At 38.9% G+C, this 25,013-nt stretch overlaps 1 protein-coding gene across 5 annotated transcripts in view; it reads right to left on the bottom strand.

Annotated features, from left to right (window-relative positions):
- LOC102228705 (myosin-10-like) overlaps nucleotides 1–23,192 on the bottom strand; it is a 39,399-nt gene extending 16,207 nt beyond the window's left edge. For 2 of the 5 annotated variants that reach the window (XM_023330781.1, XM_023330785.1), the window contains exons 1-24: nucleotides 23,009–23,192; nucleotides 18,622–18,802; nucleotides 15,067–15,273; nucleotides 13,395–13,551; nucleotides 12,480–12,507; nucleotides 11,691–11,805; nucleotides 11,222–11,269; nucleotides 10,917–10,928; nucleotides 8,889–8,981; nucleotides 8,737–8,800; nucleotides 8,398–8,496; nucleotides 8,153–8,296; nucleotides 7,835–8,049; nucleotides 7,047–7,199; nucleotides 6,704–6,877; nucleotides 5,818–5,991; nucleotides 5,613–5,727; nucleotides 5,227–5,295; nucleotides 2,786–2,991; nucleotides 2,574–2,695; nucleotides 2,371–2,440; nucleotides 2,133–2,293; nucleotides 681–789; nucleotides 29–160 (exon numbers count right to left, since the gene is read on the bottom strand). In XM_023330781.1, the coding sequence (XP_023186549.1) occupies nucleotides 29–160; nucleotides 681–789; nucleotides 2,133–2,293; nucleotides 2,371–2,440; nucleotides 2,574–2,695; nucleotides 2,786–2,991; nucleotides 5,227–5,295; nucleotides 5,613–5,727; nucleotides 5,818–5,991; nucleotides 6,704–6,877; nucleotides 7,047–7,199; nucleotides 7,835–8,049; nucleotides 8,153–8,296; nucleotides 8,398–8,496; nucleotides 8,737–8,800; nucleotides 8,889–8,981; nucleotides 10,917–10,928; nucleotides 11,222–11,269; nucleotides 11,691–11,805; nucleotides 12,480–12,507; nucleotides 13,395–13,551; nucleotides 15,067–15,273; nucleotides 18,622–18,789 (2,835 nt within the window). In that variant the 5' untranslated portion in view covers nucleotides 18,790–18,802; nucleotides 23,009–23,192. The remainder of the gene's footprint in view (nucleotides 1–28; nucleotides 161–680; nucleotides 790–2,132; nucleotides 2,294–2,370; nucleotides 2,441–2,573; nucleotides 2,696–2,785; nucleotides 2,992–5,226; nucleotides 5,296–5,612; nucleotides 5,728–5,817; nucleotides 5,992–6,703; nucleotides 6,878–7,046; nucleotides 7,200–7,834; nucleotides 8,050–8,152; nucleotides 8,297–8,397; nucleotides 8,497–8,736; nucleotides 8,801–8,888; nucleotides 8,982–10,916; nucleotides 10,929–11,221; nucleotides 11,270–11,690; nucleotides 11,806–12,479; nucleotides 12,508–13,394; nucleotides 13,552–15,066; nucleotides 15,274–18,621; nucleotides 18,803–23,008) is intronic. The other 3 variants (XM_023330784.1, XM_023330782.1, XM_023330783.1) reach the window with 3 other exon arrangements.
- Nucleotides 23,193–25,013: the final 1,821 nt, after the last annotated feature.

The raw sequence follows: 25,013 nt of genomic DNA, 5'->3' as shown, positions 1-25,013 counted from the left end.
GAGAAACAAAGAGGAGGTCTGTTTGTACCTGAGTGTGCTTCCTGTTCAGCTCAGTGTATTCCTGCTCCACTCGGGTGAGGTTCTCCTTGGCCTTGTGGAGCTCCGACTCTCTGGCCTGGATCTCCTCATCTTGTCTGGTCACCTGCAGTAACGGCTTCACCTGGTGGCCACAAAACACAAACCACAACTTGAGTCAAACTCCAGATTTTTGACAGTACTTCCCATTACTATATTTTTACAATTACAGGCAACTATCCACCCTTCCATCGATCATCTATTAACATTTTGCATGTGACATGAGAATGTGGACATCAAAACAAACCATGTGTGCTCCCATAAAGCTCCTTCAAAAACAGACCTAATATGGCTTTCATTTAGTTAATTTCACTGTAAAAATGATCATAGGGTGCTGTACGGTTGGTTGCACAAACAGACAAAGATGCAAACCAAACCTGTCATTTTATCATAAACTTTTTGCAGAAGAAAAGACGGTAATCTACAGTAGAAGTCCTCAGTGTATTTGTGGATTTACAGCAAACATTTTTAACAAGGTAAAAAATTTAACATTCAAATAAGCAGGTTTAGTAAGATGCAGTGAAATATGGCTTTATCTAATAACAATCAGAGTAAAAGGCGGTGTGTTCTGAATGCCTTGTGTCAGAACTGTGATCTGTGTGCACCTTTGTAAACAGCCGCCACCACTGCCAGTTCCTGAGTTTAAGGTACGCGGCACAGTTCCTCTGCATCACCCTCACAGCGCTCAGCTGCTGCTGCTTCTTCATAAAGGCCCTGAAACAAAAGCAAACAGCTAGAGTCAGCCACAAAACTCATCATAGAGAGGCTGCCCTCATCCATCAGTCCAGAGATGCAGCATAAATCACACTATTAGACGTTTAAAATGCCCATTAGTCAACAGCTGACTAAATGTTTTGGCCTGTGCTCCACCACGCCTCCTGACAAATATTTACTTAATGTTGACGTGTTAATCTCACATTTACCAGAAAAAGCTGATTGTAGTCAGGTGAAAAGTTAATCAAGCGAGATTTTTACAGGTTTTTACATGCAAACTCTATGTGGAAAATCCCCAGGCGGGATTTGAACCCACAACGTTCTTGCTGCAACGCAACAGACCACATTCAGGTTCTGACAAACAGAAACCTGACTTAATTATTTCCCAGGTTTGGTGAGGCGCTCCACTTTGTGGAAAGCACATTAAATCAGCTTTATATTCACACATGAAACTAGATTAACTGAATTTTTTTTTTTTTGAAGACTGAATATGGATTTTTTTCACCAATTCTTTGAGTTTCCATATTTCATGCCCAAGGACGCCATCTTGTTTGAAAAGTGTTTTAACAACTTCTTTTTGTTTGGATTTTGAATTCAGGTCAACTCTACATTAAAATATAATGGTCAGTTGTTTTTTTGTTGTTTTTTTTAAATTCATAAAGTTACAAGAATACACTCGTAGTAATATGAGGATAAAGTCATATGACAGTAAAGTAAAAATAATATGAGAATAAACTGTTAACATTACAAGAATAAAGTGTTAATATTAGGAGAATGAAATCGGAATTTTAGGTGAGCAAAAAAAAGCTAAATAATTTAATAATCTGATTTTTTATCTCATTAAAACAATTTTTTTCTGGTCATTTTGAGATGCTTTTCTGGTAGTAGACTATATCCTCATAATTAAGCAACAATTCTCATAGCCTGGCCCTAATACTATGTCATACAACTCACAGAAGGGATTACTGAAACAAAAGCCACTTTTTGAAAATATTTATTCTTTAGAAAAGTCGGGCAAAAAAATTGGAAATCGGATCTGATGTGAAAAAATCTGAGATTTAACTTTCAAGCCATTTCACCCAGCCGTATGTGATATTAATGACTATATTCTGTAATACTAATATATATCCAGTAAACTGTCTGTGGCATATAGTATGGTAAAAAATAAAAGAAATCAACATCCACGAGGAATCAAAGTCATCATTTAAGGGACCAGTTTGGTTGTGTTGTGAGTAATTTCTTTTAGTTTTGCACACAAGATTAAATATTTTTTTAGCCAAATCAGATTAATTAATCATGTTAAAATCGCTCTCTTCTTTCTGTACAGCTTGGTAAAGCCTTACTTGCGAGCTAGAAACCCTCTGGAGGCGCTCTGGAAGCGTATGATGGTGTCTGTGATCTTCAGGTCTCTCTCCTCCTCCAGGTGAGCCAGGACTCCGGCTCTGAAGAAGACTTTACTCTGACCCACCCTGTACAGATTGGGATCCAGCTCCAAAGCATTGATCTGAATGATAACAGCAGTCATCAGTCAGCTTGTCCCACATTTCCCTGTGAGGTTCTGGTGTCTAAAATGTCTCTTACCATCAGCTCTGATGCCTGTTTGCCATCCATGAAGGTGCGAGGAATAGCGTTGGGAGTAAGAATCTCGTATCTGGAGACAAATGTGAAAATGTTTGTCCAAGAGAAACAATGACAATGAGAGAGAGGAAGAGTGACAGATGGCAATTAAATGCTTTTAATTTGTTGATTAAAAACTTATGGAGCACAGAGTTATAAATCCACACCTCTGTCTGAACTCCTGGAATGGGATGCGGTTGGGGAAACCCTGTCTGCAGATACGGATTCCTTCCAGAACGCCGTTACACCTCAGCTGGTCCAAAACGAGGTGCGGTGCCAGTTTACCAGCCTGCGGAGACATAAGGCAGGAAGAAGAAAAGTCAGATATTTTTCCTTGCTCTCATCTTTTGTCTGCCTGGTCTGGAGCTGGAGGTCTCACCCTCTTCTCGTGGTTAGGGATAATACACCGCAGGAAGTTGGGGTTGGTGTTCCTGAGCGTGGCCATCAGCTTGGTCAGGGACTCTTTGTAGAGCTGACCAACGGTCCGAAACATCCCCTTCTTCGTCTTCAGCCCAGCGGCTCCAAACGGAACGGATCCGCTGCTCTCTCCTGTGGACACCTGGTCCAGACCCACAATCCTGTCGACTGGATGGGAGCAGAAAGCCGAGTCTCAGTTTTCCAGAAATTAGCTGCCGCGATCCAGTTCCATTGACATTTACTGGCACAATTCATAATGTTGGATTTTTAACAGTGAACCAATGACCAAAAATTAAGAATTAGATTTTATAAAATTTTCAGAATGCGTTTATGTTGCTGTTATAAACTATTAATTTACATTAAAGCTTGTTACACATTTTTAGCAAGAGGATGCAAACAGGCTTGGAAGGCGCTGTAAAAGTTTTATAACACACATTAGTGTAACAAAGCCAGGACAGGCTGCTGTTGACACAAATAGTGAAATTCTGTGGATTTGTAGCTGAAATCGATCCAAAGCCAGTATCAACAGCAGTTGGTGAAAGACACACAGACATTAATACAGCCTGTCAAGCTTAACCTGTTAGCTTTGGACTTGTTCAGACAGGCATGGCACGTCTGCTTAGAAGTGATTTATTCTGGTTTTGACCTGACTGTGAAAGTCTCCACAGGCAACAATGAGGAATGTAGAAACTCTTAATACTTAGCAACTAATTAGTGTCTTTTTGTTAATTATTAAACATACCCAGTAATTTAGGAAAGAATCAGATTTTTTCACAAATCTAAAAAAAAAAAAATCATCATCTTGGTCCAGATTAAAAAAGAAATCATTTAATCTGGAGCAGAAAGTATTCTCTGTACTATCAGATACAATAACAGCAAAACTATTTCATACTGATCTAAACTTTCCAAACAAACAAAATACCAACAATCAGACCAATAAAACATTTCAATTAGTGATTCTCAGGATCCCTAAGTGAATTAATTAAAAAAACGAAAACAACATGCCATAAATGGACAATAATCATGAAATGTATTTACTTGTTATTTATTTAAGGGTTAAAAGTAGAAATTTAGAGAACCACTGATTTAAATGCGAAAACGGGGAAAGAAAATCAGATCTATTTGCAACATGACGTCTCGCCAGAGTAAATTCAGGTTTTTGCTGTCTGAATGTGAAAACAATGAAAGCATCACTTTTGCCTTCAGCCTAATGGTAAATTAATTTAATAAAAGCTACGAGTTGTAGACATATTGTCACTCTTCTACTTCCACAGGCAGGAGAACAAACGTCAGTACAAACGCAAAGGCGTCATCCCACAATCACAGCAAAGATACCAAAAGCCAAATGCTAGATTTACAGCTCTCAAATATGTACACATTGTTGTTAAATATCCAGATTTTTGAGAAATTTTTACAAACTTCTTCCACCTCTAATGAAACATTTTTCCTGCCCAATTCAACTGAAAACTTCACAAATCAATGAGTGGGAAATCGAATGGTTAAATGTTCACACCTTTAAACGGTTTTAATTTCACGTTCAGTCTTCACGAGTTCAGACCTGCCACTAATTAAAGTGAATCGAATGAACTTGAACTAAAGTTCAGACTTCTTTGTCAAATTTACCTACTTAATCCAGGGGAATAAAAGGGGGAGGTTGCCAATGATTAAATCAATTTCTTTGTAAAACGGTCAGGAGATTTATAAACATTTAAAATTATTGACACCCACGACAGTTAGGTGCTAGATAATCTTTTCATTTCACTAATATTTCCTTTATTGACTTGATCTGATAGAGATCTGTTAAAGGAGCTAAAGATTAGGATGATAGAAAGAAAACCTTCCAACCTCAAATCCTCAAAATACCAGCATAAACCTGCAAAAATCTGGTCAGCTGTTATAACAAGGGGTTTAATCGATGTAATGCAACCAAAGATTTTTACAATTATTATTGAAAAGGGTGCAAATATTTTTTGAGACATTATTTTCTAATGGAATGTTAAGAAAAGCAGATAAGTTATTCTTTTAAGTGGTATAAAATTTTTTATAGCTATTAAAAGGTTATGCGTACTTAAGAAAACACTTCACTGCAGCTTTTGTACTTTTTAAATTTTCCTTCTAACAGGCTTATCTTCATTTCAGTTGGAGTGTGCAGGATATATGCCCCAATAAAGGTAGAAAAAAATGAAAATGGTTTAATACTGACGAACACCTTAAGACTCAAAAACCTGGAATGAATCAGGGATGTGTACATTCTTGAAAGCCACTGCACACACACACAAGCTAAACTAATATTGACAAGAAAAAGACGGGAAAAAATTTTCGATAAACCTTACACCACACTCACAAACTGGGCAGCCAGAAAACGACACAAACTGGGGGAGAAGAGGTAAAAATAAAACCTACTGTCGGAGCCATTAGTCTGTAGAGTGGCATAGGAGTCAAAGAAGTACACACGAGGAAGAGTTTGAATATCTGATGCAGGAAGCAGGACAGCATTGGAGGCGAAACCAGAAGGATGGGAAGAAGTGAGCACCAAAGTAGTGCAGAGGGAACAGAAGAGGAGGAAACGGCCGAAGAGCAAACAGGTAGAGGACGAGAAGGAGAAGGAGCACAAGAGGAAACACAAAAAGAGTAAAGAGAAGTGGAGTAAAGTTAATACATTGTTCACCAGAAAAATAATTGAAATGTGATTGGCTGACTGGTGATGAAAGTATTTTTCTGTTATTGTATTACAAAATTTTTTTACAGAAATCCACAATCTCAAAGCTCTATACAGTGTTTAGTCTCACCCTCCTTCCAGAGTTCAGACACAAAATGATCCGACGACTGATGAAGAAGAGACGCCACATTGTCGTTCAAAGGATCCATGTTCTTTATTAACCAATCATTTGCCTTGTAGTCCACCTGCAGATCAGGACGCCACACGGTGGCAGAACAAGTGTGAAGGAGCAGAAATGAAGATGTAAAATACGGACAAGAAAAAAGAATATATACCTTTCCTGCATAGTGAATTATGGAGAAGTCAGCTTCTCCACGTGGCTGCTTTGATTTGTAGAACTTTGAATGGTTGCCTTGTTCAGAACAGAGCTTTTCCACAAATGTGCGGTCCGTTGCCCGGGGAAACCAGCACTCTTCATCCAGCAGTGCCAGAACGCCAGGTGGGTGGGCCTGACAAATTAAAGCATAAATAAGATAATCTTGCTTAACTTTATCTGGAAACATACATCATTCGCAGCAACAAAAAAGAGCAATAAATATAACCTATAAGGTGAGACATCTACAAAACACTAAAATATAAATTATTACAATTCAGTAATGTAGTGAAACTACAGACAGCTCTAATACTTTACAAAGCCAACAATAAAACAATCACCGGAAAATATTCAAAAATTGTTTCAGACTAAGGAGCAAATTTATAAGTTAAGGGGAAAATCACAGTTTAAAATATGCAAATTCAGAACTCCTAGAAATAAATTTTGTGTCTTAGTAAGTGAAGTCAAACTGGAATAATTTGAATATTAAACTTAGACAAGACTGTTCAAAGTATCATATAAACATATGATTATCACTGGATAAAATATATAAGATTAATATTACTCAATTATTGTTGGTGTTTTTGTTATTGATACTAGTCTTGGTTTTAGGTCAAATTTAAAGAAACGACTGTTCATCTGGTGTAATTAAAATTAAATAGATGGAATATTGATAGGCTAAGTATTAAATATGGGTTTACTCAAATTGTGGGATCAGTAGATCCCACAAGGAAATTAAATTTTGTAACTAATGAATTCAAAATTCTTCAAAGAGTTGTTGATAACTTTATGCTTCATGCTGCAAGTATTTTTCGTAAAAACAAATATAATTTGGATGTGCTACGTACTGGTCTCTCAATGAGGTCAATGCAGGGCTGCAGGTCGAGGCCGAAGTCAATGAAGTTCCACTCGATGCCCTCTCTCTGGTATTCCTCCTGCTCCAGGATGAACATGGTGTGGTTGAAGAGCTGCTGCAGCTTCTCATTGGTGTAGTTGATGCAAAGCTGCTCAAAGGAGTTCAGCTGCATAGGAAACAAAACAATGATTCATGAGATATCATTCAAAACCTGTCCATCATAGTATAATTATAACAACAATGGTTGCTTGTAATCCTCCCATCTACAATCAGAATCAATGACAGAAAAATCTGACATCCTCCTTCGACATTTCTGCATCATTACATGAATTTACCTGGAAGATCTCAAATCCGGCTATATCGAGGATGCCAATGAAGGACGCTCCTTGTCTCTGTCTGCGGTCCAGGGCTCTGTTGATCCTGTGGACCAGCCACCTGAACAGACGCTCATATGTTGCCTTTGCCAGCGCTTCAATGGCAAAGTCAGCCTAGAACAAGAAACATATATGATTCATTATATTGTAATGGTGCAAAAAAATGTTTTGTTTATCTGGATTTTATGTGGTAGACCAACACAAAGTCATGAAGAACAAGAAAGCACAGCATAAAGGTCCATTGCTCATGTGAACTTTTTTGCCAACATGCAAAAATGAAATGTGCCAAACATCGTCATGGGCTGGTCTGGGTTAATGGGAAAATGGTTTGAAGTAAATAGAGGACAGTGCTGGAGAATAATCTTCTAGATTGAAACTGAGGCAGATGTTCACCTTGCAGCAGGACACACTCACCCTAAACATGCAGCACGAGCTACAATAGGATGTTTTGTAAGAGCATATCCATGTGTTAAAATGGCCCAAAGTGTAGAGCTAAATTTAACTGAGAATCTGAGGCAAGACTTGAAAACTGGAGTTAACAAATGCTTTCCATAAATGGGCTCCTGCAGAGCTTGATGATACACTGAGAAGCTGATTCAGGATTGTGTTGAAGCAGCAACACATTTAAAACATGCAGAACATTGACTGGGGTAAAAACATACATAAAATAAACAACTGGTTAATTAAAAAAACCATGTATCATTTTTCTTCCATTTCACGCTATTATCAAGTATCATTTAAAATCTCACCTGTTCTTTTGTCTGAGCTTTTTGCACGTATTCTCTCCCAACTTTGATCTTCGGTGTGAGGATGGCGCGGGTGAACTCCATTATGTTGATGCCTAGCAGATGGCACAGCTTCTGAGCAGCCGTGTTGTCGGGCATGGAGGCCTGATCGTGGTTCTTCTCCTTCGTGAAGGAAATGTTTCCAAACTGGAGCACGGCAGAGATCACCTTCAGCATGGCTGGAGGAGGGGGATACAGCAGAGAGAGCAGGAAGGATTTACAAAAGCAATCAAACAAGATAAAACATTTTCTACCCCTGCTCTCTGTCAGGCTCTTTCTTACACACTGACTCCTCTGGGGTGAAGCCCATTATTGCCACAGAGTCCATGGTCTGTATGAAATTCTCTGCATCGCTCTGACCAGGAACAGGGATGGAGCCTCCGCTTAGGAAACGATAGTCATCCGCACTTCCAAGAAGCAAGTCCGCTGAGAAACAAAAAAGAATAGAGACTCAATTCCAAAAATAAAATAATTTAAATTAAACAAAACTGACTCTTATATTTAGCAGCTTTGCACATTTTCCTCACCTCTAGTTTCTTCAGAAGCTCCACATAGCAACTGGTAAAATATGTGAAAGGTTCTCTCATCCTTGGCCTGACGGGTGGCCCGAGACTTTTCAAGGAGGTCTACATTTTTATTGTTAGGGACACCAACAGCGAAAAACAGGGTTGCAATTATAGGATTTTCTATACTAGACAATAATCTGTATCTTACAAAACAAAAAAAAAAAACAACAAAAAAACCCATTTATAATCTGCTTGTTGTAACAACCAACAAGATCGAGATTCTACAAACCTTCATGCATATACAGCTGTGCTACATAAAGCAATGTATTTCGATTTTACATCCAAAACAAGTCAGGATACAGGTCTCAATGTTGGCACCGACAATATACCCTGCCACGTCAAAATTAATACGGATAAATTTACCCTGAAAGAGACGATAGGGCAGGTTAGAGCAGTTTTGAGATGCATGCCAATGGTGCAACATTTCCTGTTTGTCCAAAGGCAGATCTTACAAATCTAGAGGAGTTGTCGTTCTTAACAGTCTTAGCGTTTCCAAAGGCCTCCAGTATGGGGTTGGCCTGCAGTAACTGTCTCTCCAGCTCACCCTGGGAAACACGGACAGATCTAATCAGCTTCAAAGCAGCAAAAAAAACAACATAGTAGCTCCTGTGGAGCATTTCCACTGTAAATGAAAAATTTAAACAACAGTGCCTTTCAAAAGTATTCCTATGACTTGATTTGTTTACATCTTCTTGTGTTACAAAGACAAAACACATATTTTGTAAAATAAAAGAAAACAAAGTTGCACATAAATGTGAAGGAGAAGGAAAATTATTGGTATGCTTACATTTTTTTTTACTCATTCAAATCTGAAAAGCGTGGTGTGCATTTGTATTTAGGCCCCTGTATCAAAACTTTGTAGAAATTGAAATTTCTGCCCATTCTTCTCTGAAAAATATTAAATGAATTTAGATTTTACTTTGACTGGACCATTCTAACAATCAAATGATCTTAACCACGCTGCTACAGTGTCGATAGGATTGTTTTCCTGCTGGAAGGTAAATCTACATCCTGTTCATTTTCTCACCAACTCTGACCATCTTTTGTATCACTGCTGAACATAAACATGATATTCCTATTTGCATGTTTCACTGTTGGGTTGGTGCGTTCAGGGCCAGTTATCCACCAGACAGACAGTTTGGCAAACATTTTACTTGTCTTATTTACAGATTCTGCCACCTGGGCGGTGGATTTTTGCAGCTGGATTTGATTTTTGGTTATGGATTAAACAGTGCTGTGTGAGATGTTAAAATGTTGGAACACTGCTGAAAAGCAGTTAAAGAGAATGGCTACATCTTGATAGGTTTGCTCTTGAGGGGAATAACAGTAAAGAGGGCTGAATAAAAATGCATGAGTTTTAAAAACCATGTGTCATTTTCCTTTCACTTTCACACAATGTATGCACCACTTTGTGTTGATCTATTACATAAAATGCCAATGGAATACACTAAATGTTTGTGGTTGTAATATGACAAAATGTGAAAAGGCTCTTGGGGAAGAATACTGCAAGGCACTGTACTAATTCGTGAGGCTAACAAAAAATAGCTATGGCACAAAGACACAAACTGATGCATTTTGCAAGAAAATGGCATCAAATCCAAATCACTTTGAAACAAAAGAACAAATGATTCTCAAACCAAAGGCATGTACTGCTCTTGATTTAATTAGCAATCAAGAAAAAGAGCATTTATCAAGCTTGATCAGGGGGGAGACTCCATTTCTCAAGGGCCAGTGCCGAGCAGGTTCTGGATGTTACTGATTCAACACACCTGAATCAAATGGCTGAAGCAAAAACTACAGACTCCAGCAAAAACCCTAATTATCTAATTCAGGTGTTTGGAAGCAGAGACACATCTAAACCTTTCAGGACTCTGGCCCTTGAGGACTGAAGTTTCACAACCTAAAAGATTGAGAAGAGCGATTTGGCTGCAGCTTTGAAACAGAAGCTGAATTCTGGAAGATTCAAACAAGCTGCAATGCATTACTGCAGTTGTGTTGCCAATGCAGCAGCAGCCGTTGATGCAGCAGCAAAAGATGGGAATTAATTAAAAGAGCCTTGCTGCACAGAGCGCTTATGCTTTAAAGATACTCAGAATGTGCAGACCAATCAACATCAAAGGCAGAAAAACACTGAGAAAACAGAGCAAACATAATATGGAGGTATGTGCATCTCACCCACACCTATTCACACACCCAAATCCACACTCTTTCACACATGCTGTGCAGCTCTAAAAGTCAAAGCCTTCAGCAGAAAAAGCTCAGCCCAACACGTACAGGAGGCTTTAGGAAGCAAATGTAAAACCAAACAAAAACCCCATTTAAAGGAAGATTGTAAAAATATATGGCAATCTAGAAGACCAGGTAAAAGTCAGGAAAAAGTAAAAATCCACAAAACATAATTTTCATTTTGTTTAAGATTCAGATCAGGTACAGAAAGTGATTTTCCCAAGAGAAAATTAGCTGAATATGTTTATACTCACATATTGCATACTCTGGTGAATTGTGGAAACAAATGAGGTGTAATAAGGAGAGAACATTCATGGATGGGTAAAAGTGTGGATGGGATAAACAAACAAACAAAAAAAGACAAATAAGACAACAATCAAAACAACAGAAACAGGTAAAAAATACACAGAAGAAAGCTACCCTGTTAATAAGGACCAACATTGGTAGTGGCATTAACGTGTTTTAAGTTAGTTGGACTCATTGTGGGGTTCATTAAGCAGAAAATAGGACAGAAAGAAGAAAAGACAGATAAAATGGCAGCAGGACAGAGATAACTCACCCTGATCACCAGAGTGCTGCCTCTCGTTAGGGACCGAGAACCATCCATCTGAACATGGAGGCAAGAAAGGAAGAAAGAGGAGGGATAAGAAAATAAAGAAAACCAGCGCAAGAAGGAACGAGGGTAGGAAATAATGAAAAGGAAATGCAGAAAAAAGAAGAACTCCCACTCAGAGCGATCTATAAATATAACCTGATTTAATCAGCTTGAGGTCTGAGAAAAAGTGGATATCAAACAATTTTGGACTATTTAAGACAATTTCTGAATCTTTTGCATCAAACAGCAGTATTCTGTAATAGTGCTTTTATATTCAGATTTGACGCATATTCAGAAAAAAAAATTATGGACGGACCTTGATACAATCCCAAGTTGTAGACTGAAGCGTTTTTGATTGATCATTATTGGAATCCCTAACTAAACCCAAATCCCAATCCCTGCTGTAGGATGGGCTGTCTCTATGATAACGTACCTGCACGGCTTCCTTGTTTCTACCCAAAGTGCCACCTTTATGAGACGAGGCAACATGAGCCAAATACTGGATGACTTTCTTGGTGTTTTCTGTTTTCCCAGCTCCAGATTCACCTCTGCAACACAAACACACACACATGCATGTATAAGGAACATACACAGCAAATACCACTGTTGGCTAATTCCTAAACATACAGCCTGAAGTATGAATGGTGTATAACTTTGGAGCAACAGAATACAAAGGAACAAGCGACCTAACAAAACAACAAACACAGAGGTCATGCAGAGGGTGATAAATCACAGGTCTGAACAGAAAGCAGGAGGAGGATACAATCTGTCTCTACTGACTGAAGGAAGCAGAGACAGAAAAAAGATCAAGGGGCAGCAGACTGAGGGATCTGACAATGACAGGAAGATTATGGCAGGGAGACATGGACGGAAGGAATGAAGACAGACAAGTGAGAAGTTCAGAGTTAAAATCGCATGACATGCTTCAGGTTAAACTTGTGTTTTTTTCTTCACTTCTTTTTGATTTATGACAACGATTTTACAAAACTAAAGTTACATTCTGAAGGAAAAAGAACAGCTGCTTCAGATATAATGCCTGTGTGTAGCTTGAATAAAAATAATTAGAAATGTATGGTCCAGATTTTGAAGGAGTCAAATCCAAATACGAAATGAGACAGACACTCCCATGCTGATAGTCAGAGGACGAGAGGCATGCTCCTTATTTTGGCAAACGAGATTTAACACAGAGAGACATGCTGGAGGCTGATTGAAGGTTACTCACGTGCAAAGGATTGACTGATCTTCTCTGTCTGTGAAAGAGAAGCACAGTTAAATAAACAGCAACATGAACAAACAAGTCATATTTTATGAACTATCTGAGGTTGAATTTACATAGACATTAAAAACTAAATATTTTGCACTTCTTTCACTTTCTGATTTTGAGCAGATGTTTCTGTATTTAAGAATACTGGAACCAATGAGTGACTCTGGTTCCAGTCACTCATTAACATGACAGCTCTGGGAGAGACAAACCGCTCACCAGCTCAACTGGTCTCTCCAGGCAGCCGTATCGCACTCAGCACTGGCAGTCAGTGGGTGGACACCGTTTGCGACGTCGGAGCTGTTTGCTTTTGCAGATTCTCACGCGTTCAGTTAGCAGGAATTCATACTGGTCCTACAGGTTTAAACTCTGTAGTAACACACCTACAGCTGTTGCCATCCCCGACCCCCTCAGGGAGGCCAACTGCTGAAGCCTCAGAGCCTCATCAATCCTGTCCCATTATGTCAACTAGACACGCAGAGGCATTGCACAATAAACCCTTAACTGCTTTTGAGCGATTGCTGGGATTTCTCTCCGTCTCGTTTCATAAAATCAACATGACAAGCAGGGCAGGGGGGGGAAAAAAAAGCCAGTCGTGTAGAGTTACAAAACGCTCACCACATCAAATCTACAATCAAATCACAGCATCCAGGTTTTTAAAGGTGGGTGTGTTACACTTCAACACTGCAGTCGTGAAAATCCTCTCACATGTTTATTTTACATTTTAAGAGGTCTTGATAACAAACCACAAGTCAAGAATCAACCACGCCTTGAAATAGCATTCATATCGAGGCCAAGCGATCAAAGATCACGGAAGATATCGTGCAACAAAACGGAGCGAGGAGTCAGCCACAGGTCATGCAGTGTGTTGATTACCTTGAAGCATGCTGCGGTAGGCCGCCTCGGATATGGCATAGATGTGTGGGGGCATCTCATGGCGCTTTTTGCCGCGATACATCTCCACGATGGACTCTGTGTAGATGGGCAGGTTTTTGTAGGGGTTCACCACCACACAGAACAGCCCTGAATACGTCTGAAAGATGACAGGACAGAGAGGGTTACGCTGGCTGCATGTTAAACCCAGAGAAATGTCTAGTTTACGTTACTCAAACATAAAAGTTTGAGCAACACAACATTTGCTAAATAAAGAGAAAAACTTAGAAATATAGCATGTTGAGTTTCTGCCAGGAAATTTGCCTTACATGGAAAGCAAACAAATAATTTTGTTCCTGAAAAGTCACTCTTTCAGTGAAGAAATGTTATTTGGCTTATTCCCTCCAGCTTTCAGCTTTTATATTGTCAAAACACGAGAACTGTCCAGGAGGAAGCATTCTGCTCCCAACATGAGACGCTCAGCATCTCCTACCAGTTTGGTCACTATTTCACAAGCATTAAGTTCAGAACTATCACATTAAGCAATTTTTTCAATCTGTGATACACATGGCTCAACATGCAGTGCCTTGCAAAAGATCTTATGAAACAAATTTTTCCCACAAACCTTTGTGTAATTTATTGGACGTTTATGTGACAGACCAACATAGCGTTGATGTGAAGTAAAAAAAAAATTATGTCAATTAACTCTAATCCCTCTGATGAAATACAGTACAACCAACTGTCTTTGAAAGTCACCTAATAAGTAAATAGTGAACAACTGAGTCCAAAACTGAACTTCTGGGGTTAACACTGAACTACAACCTGAATATGTCATCCCCACTGGGAAGCATGGTGATGACAGCATCATGCTGTAATGATAATTTCCTTCACAAGGAATAAGGAGGTTGGCCAACACAGATTGCAGAGATGGACTGCGTTAAATACAGAACAATCCTAGAGAAAAATCTTTTGGAGGCTGCAAAAGACTACAAACTTGTCAAGAGATTCATGTTCCAGCTGCAGCAGCTGAACTACTGTTGATTTAACACATAAAATCCACCCAAAATATATACTGAAGTCCTTATCTATAATGTGAAAAAAATGTGACAAAGTTCAAATCATAACTACTTTTGTAAGGCAATCCATGAATGACTGAGTTCAATGCTTTAATGAGATGATTCCTGACAAATAAGGAAGTAAGTTCAGCCTGCGAGTTTGAGATAGATCAGTGCCAGTAATGTTTTCACAATGCATTCCAGTTGCAGTGAAAGTCATAAAGGATTGATACACACTACTGTATCTTATCTCATACTGTTACACACCTCACTAAGTGACATCAATAATCTGTCTGCTCATCAGTTATCTCCAAACTGTTTCTGAATTATTCATGACATTAAAAGGAACTTCAACATCTAATAACATTAATTTATTATTACTCTGCTTTAAATGCACATGCTGTCTTAATGCATATTTTATGAATGGCTTGTTGCATCTCCCATATCTCCTAACTACATTTTGGCCACTGTGATGGAATAGAGACTGAGGACATCCATGTTACTATGCCTAACGTCTCTGTAAGCCGACTCCTTACTGCTCCTCTCTGGTCGCATCGGTTACAGTCACTGGCTCCAGTGCATCAGGTGTAATCGTCACAGAGCAGCATTCATGCACTCACGTAGATCAGGCCCGAGTAGTATCGCTCTCTGAGGTTGTGCAGCACAGAGGCCTCGTTGAGGCAGGTGAGGTCGGCCATGTCCTCCACCTTACTGAAGCGTGGCGGGTTCATGCGCTGCACCTCCTCCCTGGACAGAGTCAGCTTCCTCTGGCTGTCTGTGAGCTCCACCTCCACCTCGTCACCGCGCTCCTCCCGAATGCTGGCCGACTGGAAAAGATTAAGTAGAAAATAAGAGCAAAGATGATGAGTGCAAAAGTTACTTTAAAACTTTAAATATTTTTCTTCCACCGAGCGATTTTCTGTTTTAACATTATAAAGGTGGTATTATCAGTAGTTCTTTAGGCTTTCTGGACATATTCCAACATTTTGGGGGGATTTTAGTAGTTTTTTTGTACCTTCCAGCTCTTCTATCTGCCTGTGACAGCAAGCTTCATAGTTTCACTTGAAAGCCCAAAAATAAAGATGAGACATCATATTAAAAGTAAAGTTATTTACAAAGGATTATTAGTTTCCAAAAGCAATGCCTTTATGAAATTCAGCAAAGCCCAAACAGGACTGAAGAGCTGCTTCATCTATGGAAATCCCTCGGTCTGAGCTAAAATACTGCTAAACTGTGCTGCCTTTGGTTATGTTTCATAGATTTGACAAAGGTAATGGGAGCAATTAGTGTTTGTGATTCAAATTTCCACAAAAATCTATTAATAAAGAACACTCAAGAACACCAGAGTATGGTTCATTTCTGAATGATTTGTAACTTTACACATTTTTTCCATTTCAAATCCCATATCAAAATCTCTGTTGAAAAGTAAGTGCAAGAAGAAAAGTAAGTAAATTGCATATTTTGATTTGATTTGATAAAATTGATGTTATCTGTGATATTATTCACCAATAATATCGAAATATCATGTTTTCCTGATGGGTTATTAGATGATGGCTAATTGTAATGTGAGACACCTAAAACATCACACGACAGTGAATTTGTAGTAAGTTTAAAGTGTTTAGCAACTTGTATTTATGTCATTCAGCTTTGGATAAAATATAAGCTAAAAGATGTTTTAGTTAGAACAGAAAGACAAAATGTACATGAATTATAAAAGAAACTGTAATAAAGGTTCCTATATATTTATTATCTCAAATCATCACAATTTAGACAAATTTGAGAAACATTTACCATGTTGAGTTTGGTCATAATTATGATCTGCAAAGCATTCAACTGTTTAAATCACTGTTTGTGATATGTGGCAACAATATTTTAAAAAAAAATACAATTATTATTGTCTTGTTTGGTATCTAAAACAATATATTTGGGTGAGAGGCGGGGTTCACCCTGGATAGGTCGCCAGTCCATCACAAGGCAACACAGACATTTAGGACAAGAAAACCATGCACACACATCTAAGTACTAAAGGCCCCAATAACCAAACAGTCATGTTTTTTAAACTGTGATAGGATGCTGGAGTACCCAGAGAGAACCCACACATGCACAGGGAGAATGCCAGGATTTGAACCAAGGACCTTCTTGTAAGGCAACAGTGCTCCCACTGTGCAACTCTGTAACTCAAAACCAAAATTATAAATGAGCTGAAAGTGTGGATGTGACAAATTACAGACGAAAGATGTCATCAAAATATAAATCAGTGTAAAAACCAACTTATTTTTTTGAAACTTACATTTTTATCTTTTAGAAAATAAAAAAAAATCGGAGTTTGGGAATATAAAAATTTTTTCAAGCTCAGGTTTAATTTTTTTCAAACCTTAACAAATATGGAAATGATAAAATGAGATTATACTATGACATTTCCCTAAAGGGATCCAATCCACTCTAATCTTCATCTTCACAGAACATAAGAACCTATATGCAACAACCACTTTATTAGGTACACCAACTAGAACTTTTTGACAACAGAGCTGCCTTAATTTGTCATGGTATAGATTCAACAAACGCCATTGAGACATTTTGGTCAGTATTGACATGACAGCATCATGCAGCTGCAAATTGGGACGATGTTACAGTTTTAAAACAACATTATCAATTTTCAATCATTTGTACAAAAGGATAATGTGCAGCTAAAAAAATGCTTCTAATGTCAACATGTATAAAGATACTTGACTTAACATAAATACAGTGTAGGGCTCATCTGTTGACTATTTCTTTTATCAAGCAATTAGTAATTTAATAGTAAAATGTACCTAAAAGGACATTTTTTACAGAATTTGAACCAGGTGATGCTAAAACTATGCATCACCTGGAACGTGAGAAATTCTAGGTAGAGAATATTTATTTGTATATATTTGGCTTAATTACTTCTCTGGGTGTGTTGTTATTTTAGCAAATTGCATGTTTTAGTCTGTATGCTCTAGTTAGTGATTACTCGATTACTAAATTAGTTAATGATTATTTCAACAATTGATCCATCATGATTAATTCCTGTTTCAGCCTTAGTCACATTCAGAGTCATGGTTACTTTCTCATGGTCGATTGAACTTCAACAAGTCGTCTTCATCACTTCAAGACACCTAAATGCACTGAGATGATGCTGAGTGATGCAGTATTTGTTTTGCCAAGCAGCTGATCAGTAGAACCCGATAAAGTAGCCACTGTGTGCATATTACAGCTACATTTCCTTGTGATACAATGGACAATTGCAGAGCAGAGGGGCCTTCTTCTTGTTTCTGATCTTGCTGTGAATCTGTCTTAGGACCATTGCTTTGCTGTCTCTGCTACTTAAAATGCACAATGCATATAAATATGAGTCAGTGTCTCTAAAGCATGGTAGAAAAGTGCATGCCAAGACTATGAAACTACATGATGACGTGCATGTTTCTGAGTTTTCCTCTAAGTATGTGTGGTAATTTGTTGTTTTTTTTATCACTGAGAACGTGACTGTAAAATGAAGTCAGTGTCTGCACCGGCCTCCTTAACATCACGAAGCTGAAGGAGCGTATTGTTCTATTCATAGAGCTTTTTATGAAACCAGTCCAGCAGAGAGAAGGACACTCAGAGACGGGGCATTGAATTCATGAGTCACAACCTAAAATATGCTCTCTGAGATCCTCAAATGAATGCTGATGAAACTGAAAAACATTAATTTTATATCAAGAGCCTTTTGAGTGCATGCAATAGTTAATGTGCCAGTAAAGAATGGAAAAAATATGAATAATAATGAATGAAGTAGAAACTAGAGCATTGTCACGGGGATTAAAGAGCTCCTACCATAAAGACAAAAGCACACACACGCCCTGTGTTTCTTTACGTCACCTGTCTGACACACCTGTAAGTCGAGGGAACAGACTTGGGGCAAATAATTTACAAGACGATTAAATTTAAGACAGTGAAAAGAAAGAATGTTGGGACAAGTTGTAAAAAGATAAAAATGGCTCTGAGCCCTGAAATGACGGCTTACTGTCACAGCGGCCTGCGTGTTTTAACACCTGAAGAGGTGATGCAATAAATGAGACAGTGAGTCAGGGTCCAGATGATGCTCGTGGATTAAATTTAATGTTTCAGGTAAACAGAACAGGCTGAGGAGTCGGAGTGTTCCCATGACAGCTCACCTCAAAGCCATGCTTCTCCGACGGCACCCACACCAGCCTCTTGGCAGCCCAGTCGGCCTGGCTGGCGGCGGAGAACATCGAGGAGCTGGCGGTGGGAGAACTCGTCCCCACGCCTGATGACAGGAAGCGGGTGACATCATTGGCGACGCCCCCCGTTGGCCTGGACATGGTACTGCTGGCACTGTGAGAAAACGAGAAACGAGAAGTGAGATTAAAAACTATTTCGTTCAGCGGACGGAGACGCTGATGGGATTCTGTGTCAAGAGATCACACGCTTCAGCACTCACGTGTGCAGAAAGAGCTGCGGTAGCATGCACGTAACATGCAGCCCATTTAAACCCGAGGTTGGACAGAAGATGGCCTAAATGGGAGATGCGGGAAATCAAGAGGAAGACGAAAATGGAAGAGAAACTGGGAGATTTGCGGATGGAGAGGGAAGAAGGGAGGCAAGGAGGCTTGGAGAAACAGCGAGACACATCAATCGACCGAGTAAACTGACATGACAGGAAAGCTGGGGGAGGGATGGTGAGGAGAAAGTTCAAAACAAATCAAACTCCCAGTTTAAAGCACCTCCTTCCACTACAACCCATTGAACCCAGCAGAGATAAAACCCTAGAAAGGAATGCATGGAAGGCTATACTGGAAAGGCAAAACGCTGAATCGCCTTAAGGGCTGGTGGTCCTGGGAGACAGGAGGTGACAGTTGCTAAAAGTGGTTACAGCTTTGACACATGAAGGCGATCCAGAGTCAGACTGACTGCAGCACAACAACAGGATGTTTCTAAATTTATTCCAACAACTACAAAGCATTAGTTCAATGGGAAAGCTTCTTATAATAGATGAAACAGCAGACAATGTAGACTTTATCATGCAAAACTGGGTGAGTTTAGGAGTTAAAGCTTTGGGGACAGAAAATATAATATTTTAAGTGAACATCACAGGCTCCTGGAATCTCTCCCAGCAGTCAATATGCAAAAGAGGTCATAAAAAAATGATAAAACAAGTAGGCCAGCTTAAGATCTGGAGAAGTGAAATAACAAAAAGAATCATTGGAAAACATGCTTATGAAGAAATATTAAAAAAAAGGTACTTAAAAAATGTATAAAAGTAATTTATTGGCTGTTGCCGCTGATTGTCACTGTACCCCCTGTTTATTGACTTAGTGAAAATACTTGCATACTCAACCAATAATCTGGGTCACGAGTCTGTTTTCCTTGTAGGTCAGAAGCTAAAACGTTCAGGAACCGGTGCTATAGATCTATATTGCGGGCCGGTATCCTGAAATACTTTTGAAATTTCTATCAGAATCTACTAAATTTGATCTGAAAGGGATAATAAACCATGAGGATAACCACACTTCAAAGGAACAAGGAGAAACAAGGACTACAAAAGACAGCAATGAGACAAACCTCATCTTTGATCCAACAGGCAGCTTAATGTCCAAATTTGTACAAGGAATGTGCTAGGTAATATGGCATCTCTGTGCCTCTGCAGGTATGTCATCAGGCCTGATTCCTGCTATGTGCCTCAGTACGACTCTTTTCCGCCGCGTCTTTATATCTCTACTCCCAACCCATACCTGTAACTCCAATTCAGCACTGGGCGTGGAGCAAACATGTCCACAAAAGAGCTGGCACCACCCAGACAGTCAGTATGGAGCTATGAAGTATTAAGAAATGCTCTCAGTCAGTTTATAGGCTGTATTATATATGTTAAAGGTTTTTTTAAAAACCCTTTAACAAAATTATTGTTAGAAACTACTGAACTCTCCTCTACCTGTTGCTGTTCACTGAAGGTCAGATGGCTGAAAAACAGCTACTACACCTTTCTAGCTTACAAGGAAGAATAGTTCTTGCCACAAAAAACCAAGAGACTTATGGTGTGGAAAACAAAGGAGTCACCCATCATTCTTATTAAAATATTTCATTTAAAGAAGCATATTTAAAATGTTTCTATTCAAATAGGTTTGTGCATCCTTTGTGGTTCCTCTAATTTCTTCTTGACACATCTCCCTGAAGGCAAACTTCAAGTCTTCCTTCAATAACAACATCCACAACAAGGAGTGTTATTGTTAGCATGGGCTGTTAGTACTTAGCTTAAGTACAGATTTTTAAATGACATACCAATCCGTCACCCGTTTGGGCTAAACAGGATTAAAAATGGCAGATTCTGGTTGTTATTTAGCTTTTTGGTGCAACTCTTTCGTGGTATTTTTTAATCCTATTAATACATGAAGTTGCACTGATTATGAACTTCCAGCTTTCTTTGATGTATGACCAGATGATTTTTAATTCAGTTGTTTTTTTTTATTGCTAACACATGAAAGATTTACAAAAACATGTGCTGGAGCTTGTTCGATAAGAACAGGTTTGAATCTAACGGACACTGAATTACAAGACAGGCAGCACGTATGCATTAAAGTATGCTCCATATCCTAATTTGACTTTATTGTATTAAACAAAGAGAATCAAATTATGCTACTGTATTTATAAATCGTAATTTAGATGCAGACAACAAACAGAGGGAAAAAAACATATGTTTTCTGGTTCTGATAGAACTGATCAAGGGAAAAATTATTTTGATCTCTGAGTGAAGCTGTTTTGATTAGAGGTTTTCTCCAGCTGCACATGGTCAGTCAGCTGGCTGAACTACGTTTTCAATCAGTTTCCCTCGCCTACTAAAACACAAATTTGGCAGCTTGGAAATATTTCTGATAGCAAAACTTGTGGGCAGTCGTGGCATGGAAACCCATTACATTTAACAGAGGAATATATCTGCTCAGCAGGTGACAGTGATTTGGCCACTCAAACAGACATCTAGACTGATAACCAGCTAGCATCATATGCTTGTATTATTCTATTAGCATTCTCTTAAACTAAAACTCACAAATATACTGTCGGTATTTATATTTTTTGCTTTAGGCAGTTTATCAAATAATAAACATAACAGATAACCTATCTTAACTGCGATGTTTATGTTTATTATATATAACAGCAAGAGTAATTGTTTCTTTCTATTAAAGAAACAATAAAAAAATGTCATGTCATGTTGTCTTACACCTTTGTGTGAAAACCGTTATACCGTAGTATTTTTATACAAGGTTATCATACAGTAATAATGTCATCCCAGCCCACGCCTTGTTTATGATTTTTGCTTGTGGTGTTTGAATAAAAATAACACTAAAATAAATGAATAACTGTAACAATCAATACTTTAATGAGTAATGGCAACATTAAGAATAAGTCTTGCTTTTTTCCGTTTTAAATGAAAGCAACTAGATAATATCATGAATTGCTATCTTGTGTTTTTTTTTTTACAATTTTATTTCTAACCAAGGTTATCATAACAGGCGGTGTGAATTTCCTACCAGTCCATGCCTGTTAGAAACATATCTTGATAAGGAAATGAAACAAAGCCACTGATGACATCATAAGTGAAAAGGCACTGCCTAAGTGAGTCACTAAATAATCTGAATACAAATCAGTGCTCTCTCAGCAATCACAGTGGAGGACTTTGCATTATCTGCCATATAGCTGCAACGTATCCTCCTCCTAAAGGACACTCACACACAGACAGAGACCTCAGGCTGTCGCAGTACAGCGTGGACTGAACAGCTAAACTCCTGCAGCAGCTGGAGTTGCCAAAAACCTGACTGCTCTCCTCCATAGCAACACCCCATAATAAAGCAGCCCACAGACAATACCCCCTGAGTTTGAACTGAGGTCATCCACTGCGGGGGTCCACCTCCTCTCTCTCCCTCTCTCTGTCTGTCTTCCTGCGGGTGTGTAATTATTAGGTTGTTCATGTATATTTAAAAGTGGCGACGTTGGAGCTGGAAACGCCTTTTTTCCCTCTCTCAGCTTTGATGCAAAGTGGCGACTTTTGCTTTTTTTTTTTTTTTTTTTTTTTAAAGCAGACACTGAGAAAAGGTGACATGATGAAGCCAGCGGCTGAAATAAAGACACAGGCCGGGCTGCAGAGACACACGGATGCGGCGTGGAGCCTAAAAATAACCGGCATAATTCAGAACTGAGACACAAAACTAAGGAAGAGAACCACACCTTGGGTGGAAGACGTGAAACATCTCTAGCTTGTAATTGATAAAATTATCCATTTTCACTCGTAAATTATTTTATTCATATATTAGGAAAATAAATCAGCGTGGCTACAGCCTATTAATATATAGGTCGAGTTTCTAAGATGAAACAGAAGGCATTTTTAAACCAATATGAACGTCGTCAGTCGCCTTAATGTTTCATGTTTAGGCTCTGAGCTCACATTTACTAAGCAAGCGAGGTTAGCCAGCTACGCTGAAATATGAGATGTTAAAGGTTATTGCCCCGGCTACTTACGAGTTGGATTAGGGTAAAGGTAATTAAATGTCTCACCTTCAGGTTCCGATGTGAGTAGTGGATAAGGCTGCGGTGTGAGGAGAAAACGGAGTGAGGTTGTTTCGTGGATATTTCCCTGCCTGGTAGGTGTGTAGCCTTACCGCATATGCGGTTTTTATCATCGCATTGCTCTATGAGCGGAGCCGCACACTCTCCGCGGTGGGAATAAAGTGGAGAGCACTGAGGGCGATGACGACGGCTTCAATCCCGAACAACTTCTTCCTGGTGGTGAACCAACCAAGTGCGAGCAGACGGCTTTACCAGCGAGAGGACTCCAATGAACGCCTTTAGTTTAGCCGCAGACCCGCCTCATGAATGCGGCGGCAGCTCTCCGCCCTAAAACGGGCAGCTAACGGGCGTGGTGACCAATCACATTGACGTTGACACAAACGGCTGTACCGTCAGCCAATGGTGAAAGGCGGCAGGCGGGGTCATGTTTGACTGACGCGTTAGTTAGCCAATCGGAGTGTTGCAGCAGCAGCGCAGCAGGTGCCGTGCGGCGCTCTCGCGCTACAGTGGGGGGATTTGCGCGCCCTTTGTTTACCATTCTGTGGCATCGAGGTCCGCAGTCACTGATCCTGGATCTGATTTTAATATTTTCACCAAGAAAACTGCAAAGAGTGTTCGATTGGCATCTGACCCCAAGGCACGTGATTCAGATCATCCTTGAAAATCCGACTGAATCTGCATTTCTGCAGTGCATGGTTCACAGGGCTATTAGTAAATATTTCCAACAGTTTAAATGAGTCATAGCAAAACAAATCCACCAGTTTATAGGCAGTCATTACATATAAATTCCGTGAGATGTAAAATATAGTAACATAGGATTTGACAATCCAATGAAAAGAAACACTGAATGTTAGTTTATTTCTTTAACTTTAACCACAATAATTACAGTTAAATACATGCTCATTAGGTTGAAGTGTAAATGCAAATAAAATCCAGATGTGCGCTACATCTTGATTGTGTTTAAATCTGTAATCTAACAATGTGAGGAAAATATTCAACCACAAAAAACATCATTGCAGTTGCATCAGTTTCTTTTATTTGTTCAACAAAACAATTGTGTTTTATTTGGAAGTGCTCTGTGCCTAAGGTCACTCTAAATTACAAAGTAAAATAGAGAATCCCCATTCTTAAAACAGAAAAAAAAAAATCACTGAAACCTTTGATGATTTCATTTTTGCCCATTTAGTTTTAAAAAAAAAAAAACAATGATAGCATCACAGCCTATAATGCAGTTACCACAAAGTATTAAAATGTGTTGAGCTGTATTGTGAGAAGTAAATGTCAACCAAACAGTTTTTATTCTGAAGTTCAAAAGATGCTGTGAAAGTGATGGTGCTTTGGACTCAAGTTACATTTGGTGGCAGTGGAGGCAGGGTGAATAACACGAGCCACTGTGGAGACTATTAATAGGACATAGAAGCAGTGAAGAAGAAAAGTGAGGGGAAACAGTGCATGGAACAGTATTAACATTGATGTTAACAAAAAAAATGTTACTAGTTAAAAACACAGTTCCTCCTAACGTTGCAAAACCTCTTGTATGACACGGCATCTGATTCTACAAAAATACTGGGACACTGCAGAGTTTGATCTATTATATAACAATAGATCAAATAGATCTATTATATAGGCCATTTTACTTTTGTGCAAAACTCAAACAAAATTACAGGTTGTGCATTAGACAGGCTAATTTAGGTAACTCCTCAAATGCTACTTCCATTACACTTAAAACACCTAACAACTTAGGCTGTGTGATTCACATTAACTTGTAAAAGAATAAAACACACCCAAAAGTTCAAAGTGCTTTGTAAAATAACTAGAAAGTGCACATTCTATACTCTGTAGTATAATGAAGAAACAAAGCTTCTTATACATTCACTGTGTGCTCATTGTATACCTGCTCAGTCGCTGAATGGATTAGCAAAAATTAGTGTTTCAACTACCTCTGAAATCAGGACCTGGAATTACGTCACATACAATTCCACCCAAACTAGGA

The sequence above is a fragment of the Xiphophorus maculatus genome, chromosome 3, assembly GCF_002775205.1.
Source record: "Xiphophorus maculatus strain JP 163 A chromosome 3, X_maculatus-5.0-male, whole genome shotgun sequence".
Lineage (NCBI taxonomy): Eukaryota > Metazoa > Chordata > Actinopteri > Cyprinodontiformes > Poeciliidae > Xiphophorus > Xiphophorus maculatus.
Note: the sequence above shows the minus strand (reverse complement) of the source record. Positions and strands in the feature narration are given on the sequence as shown.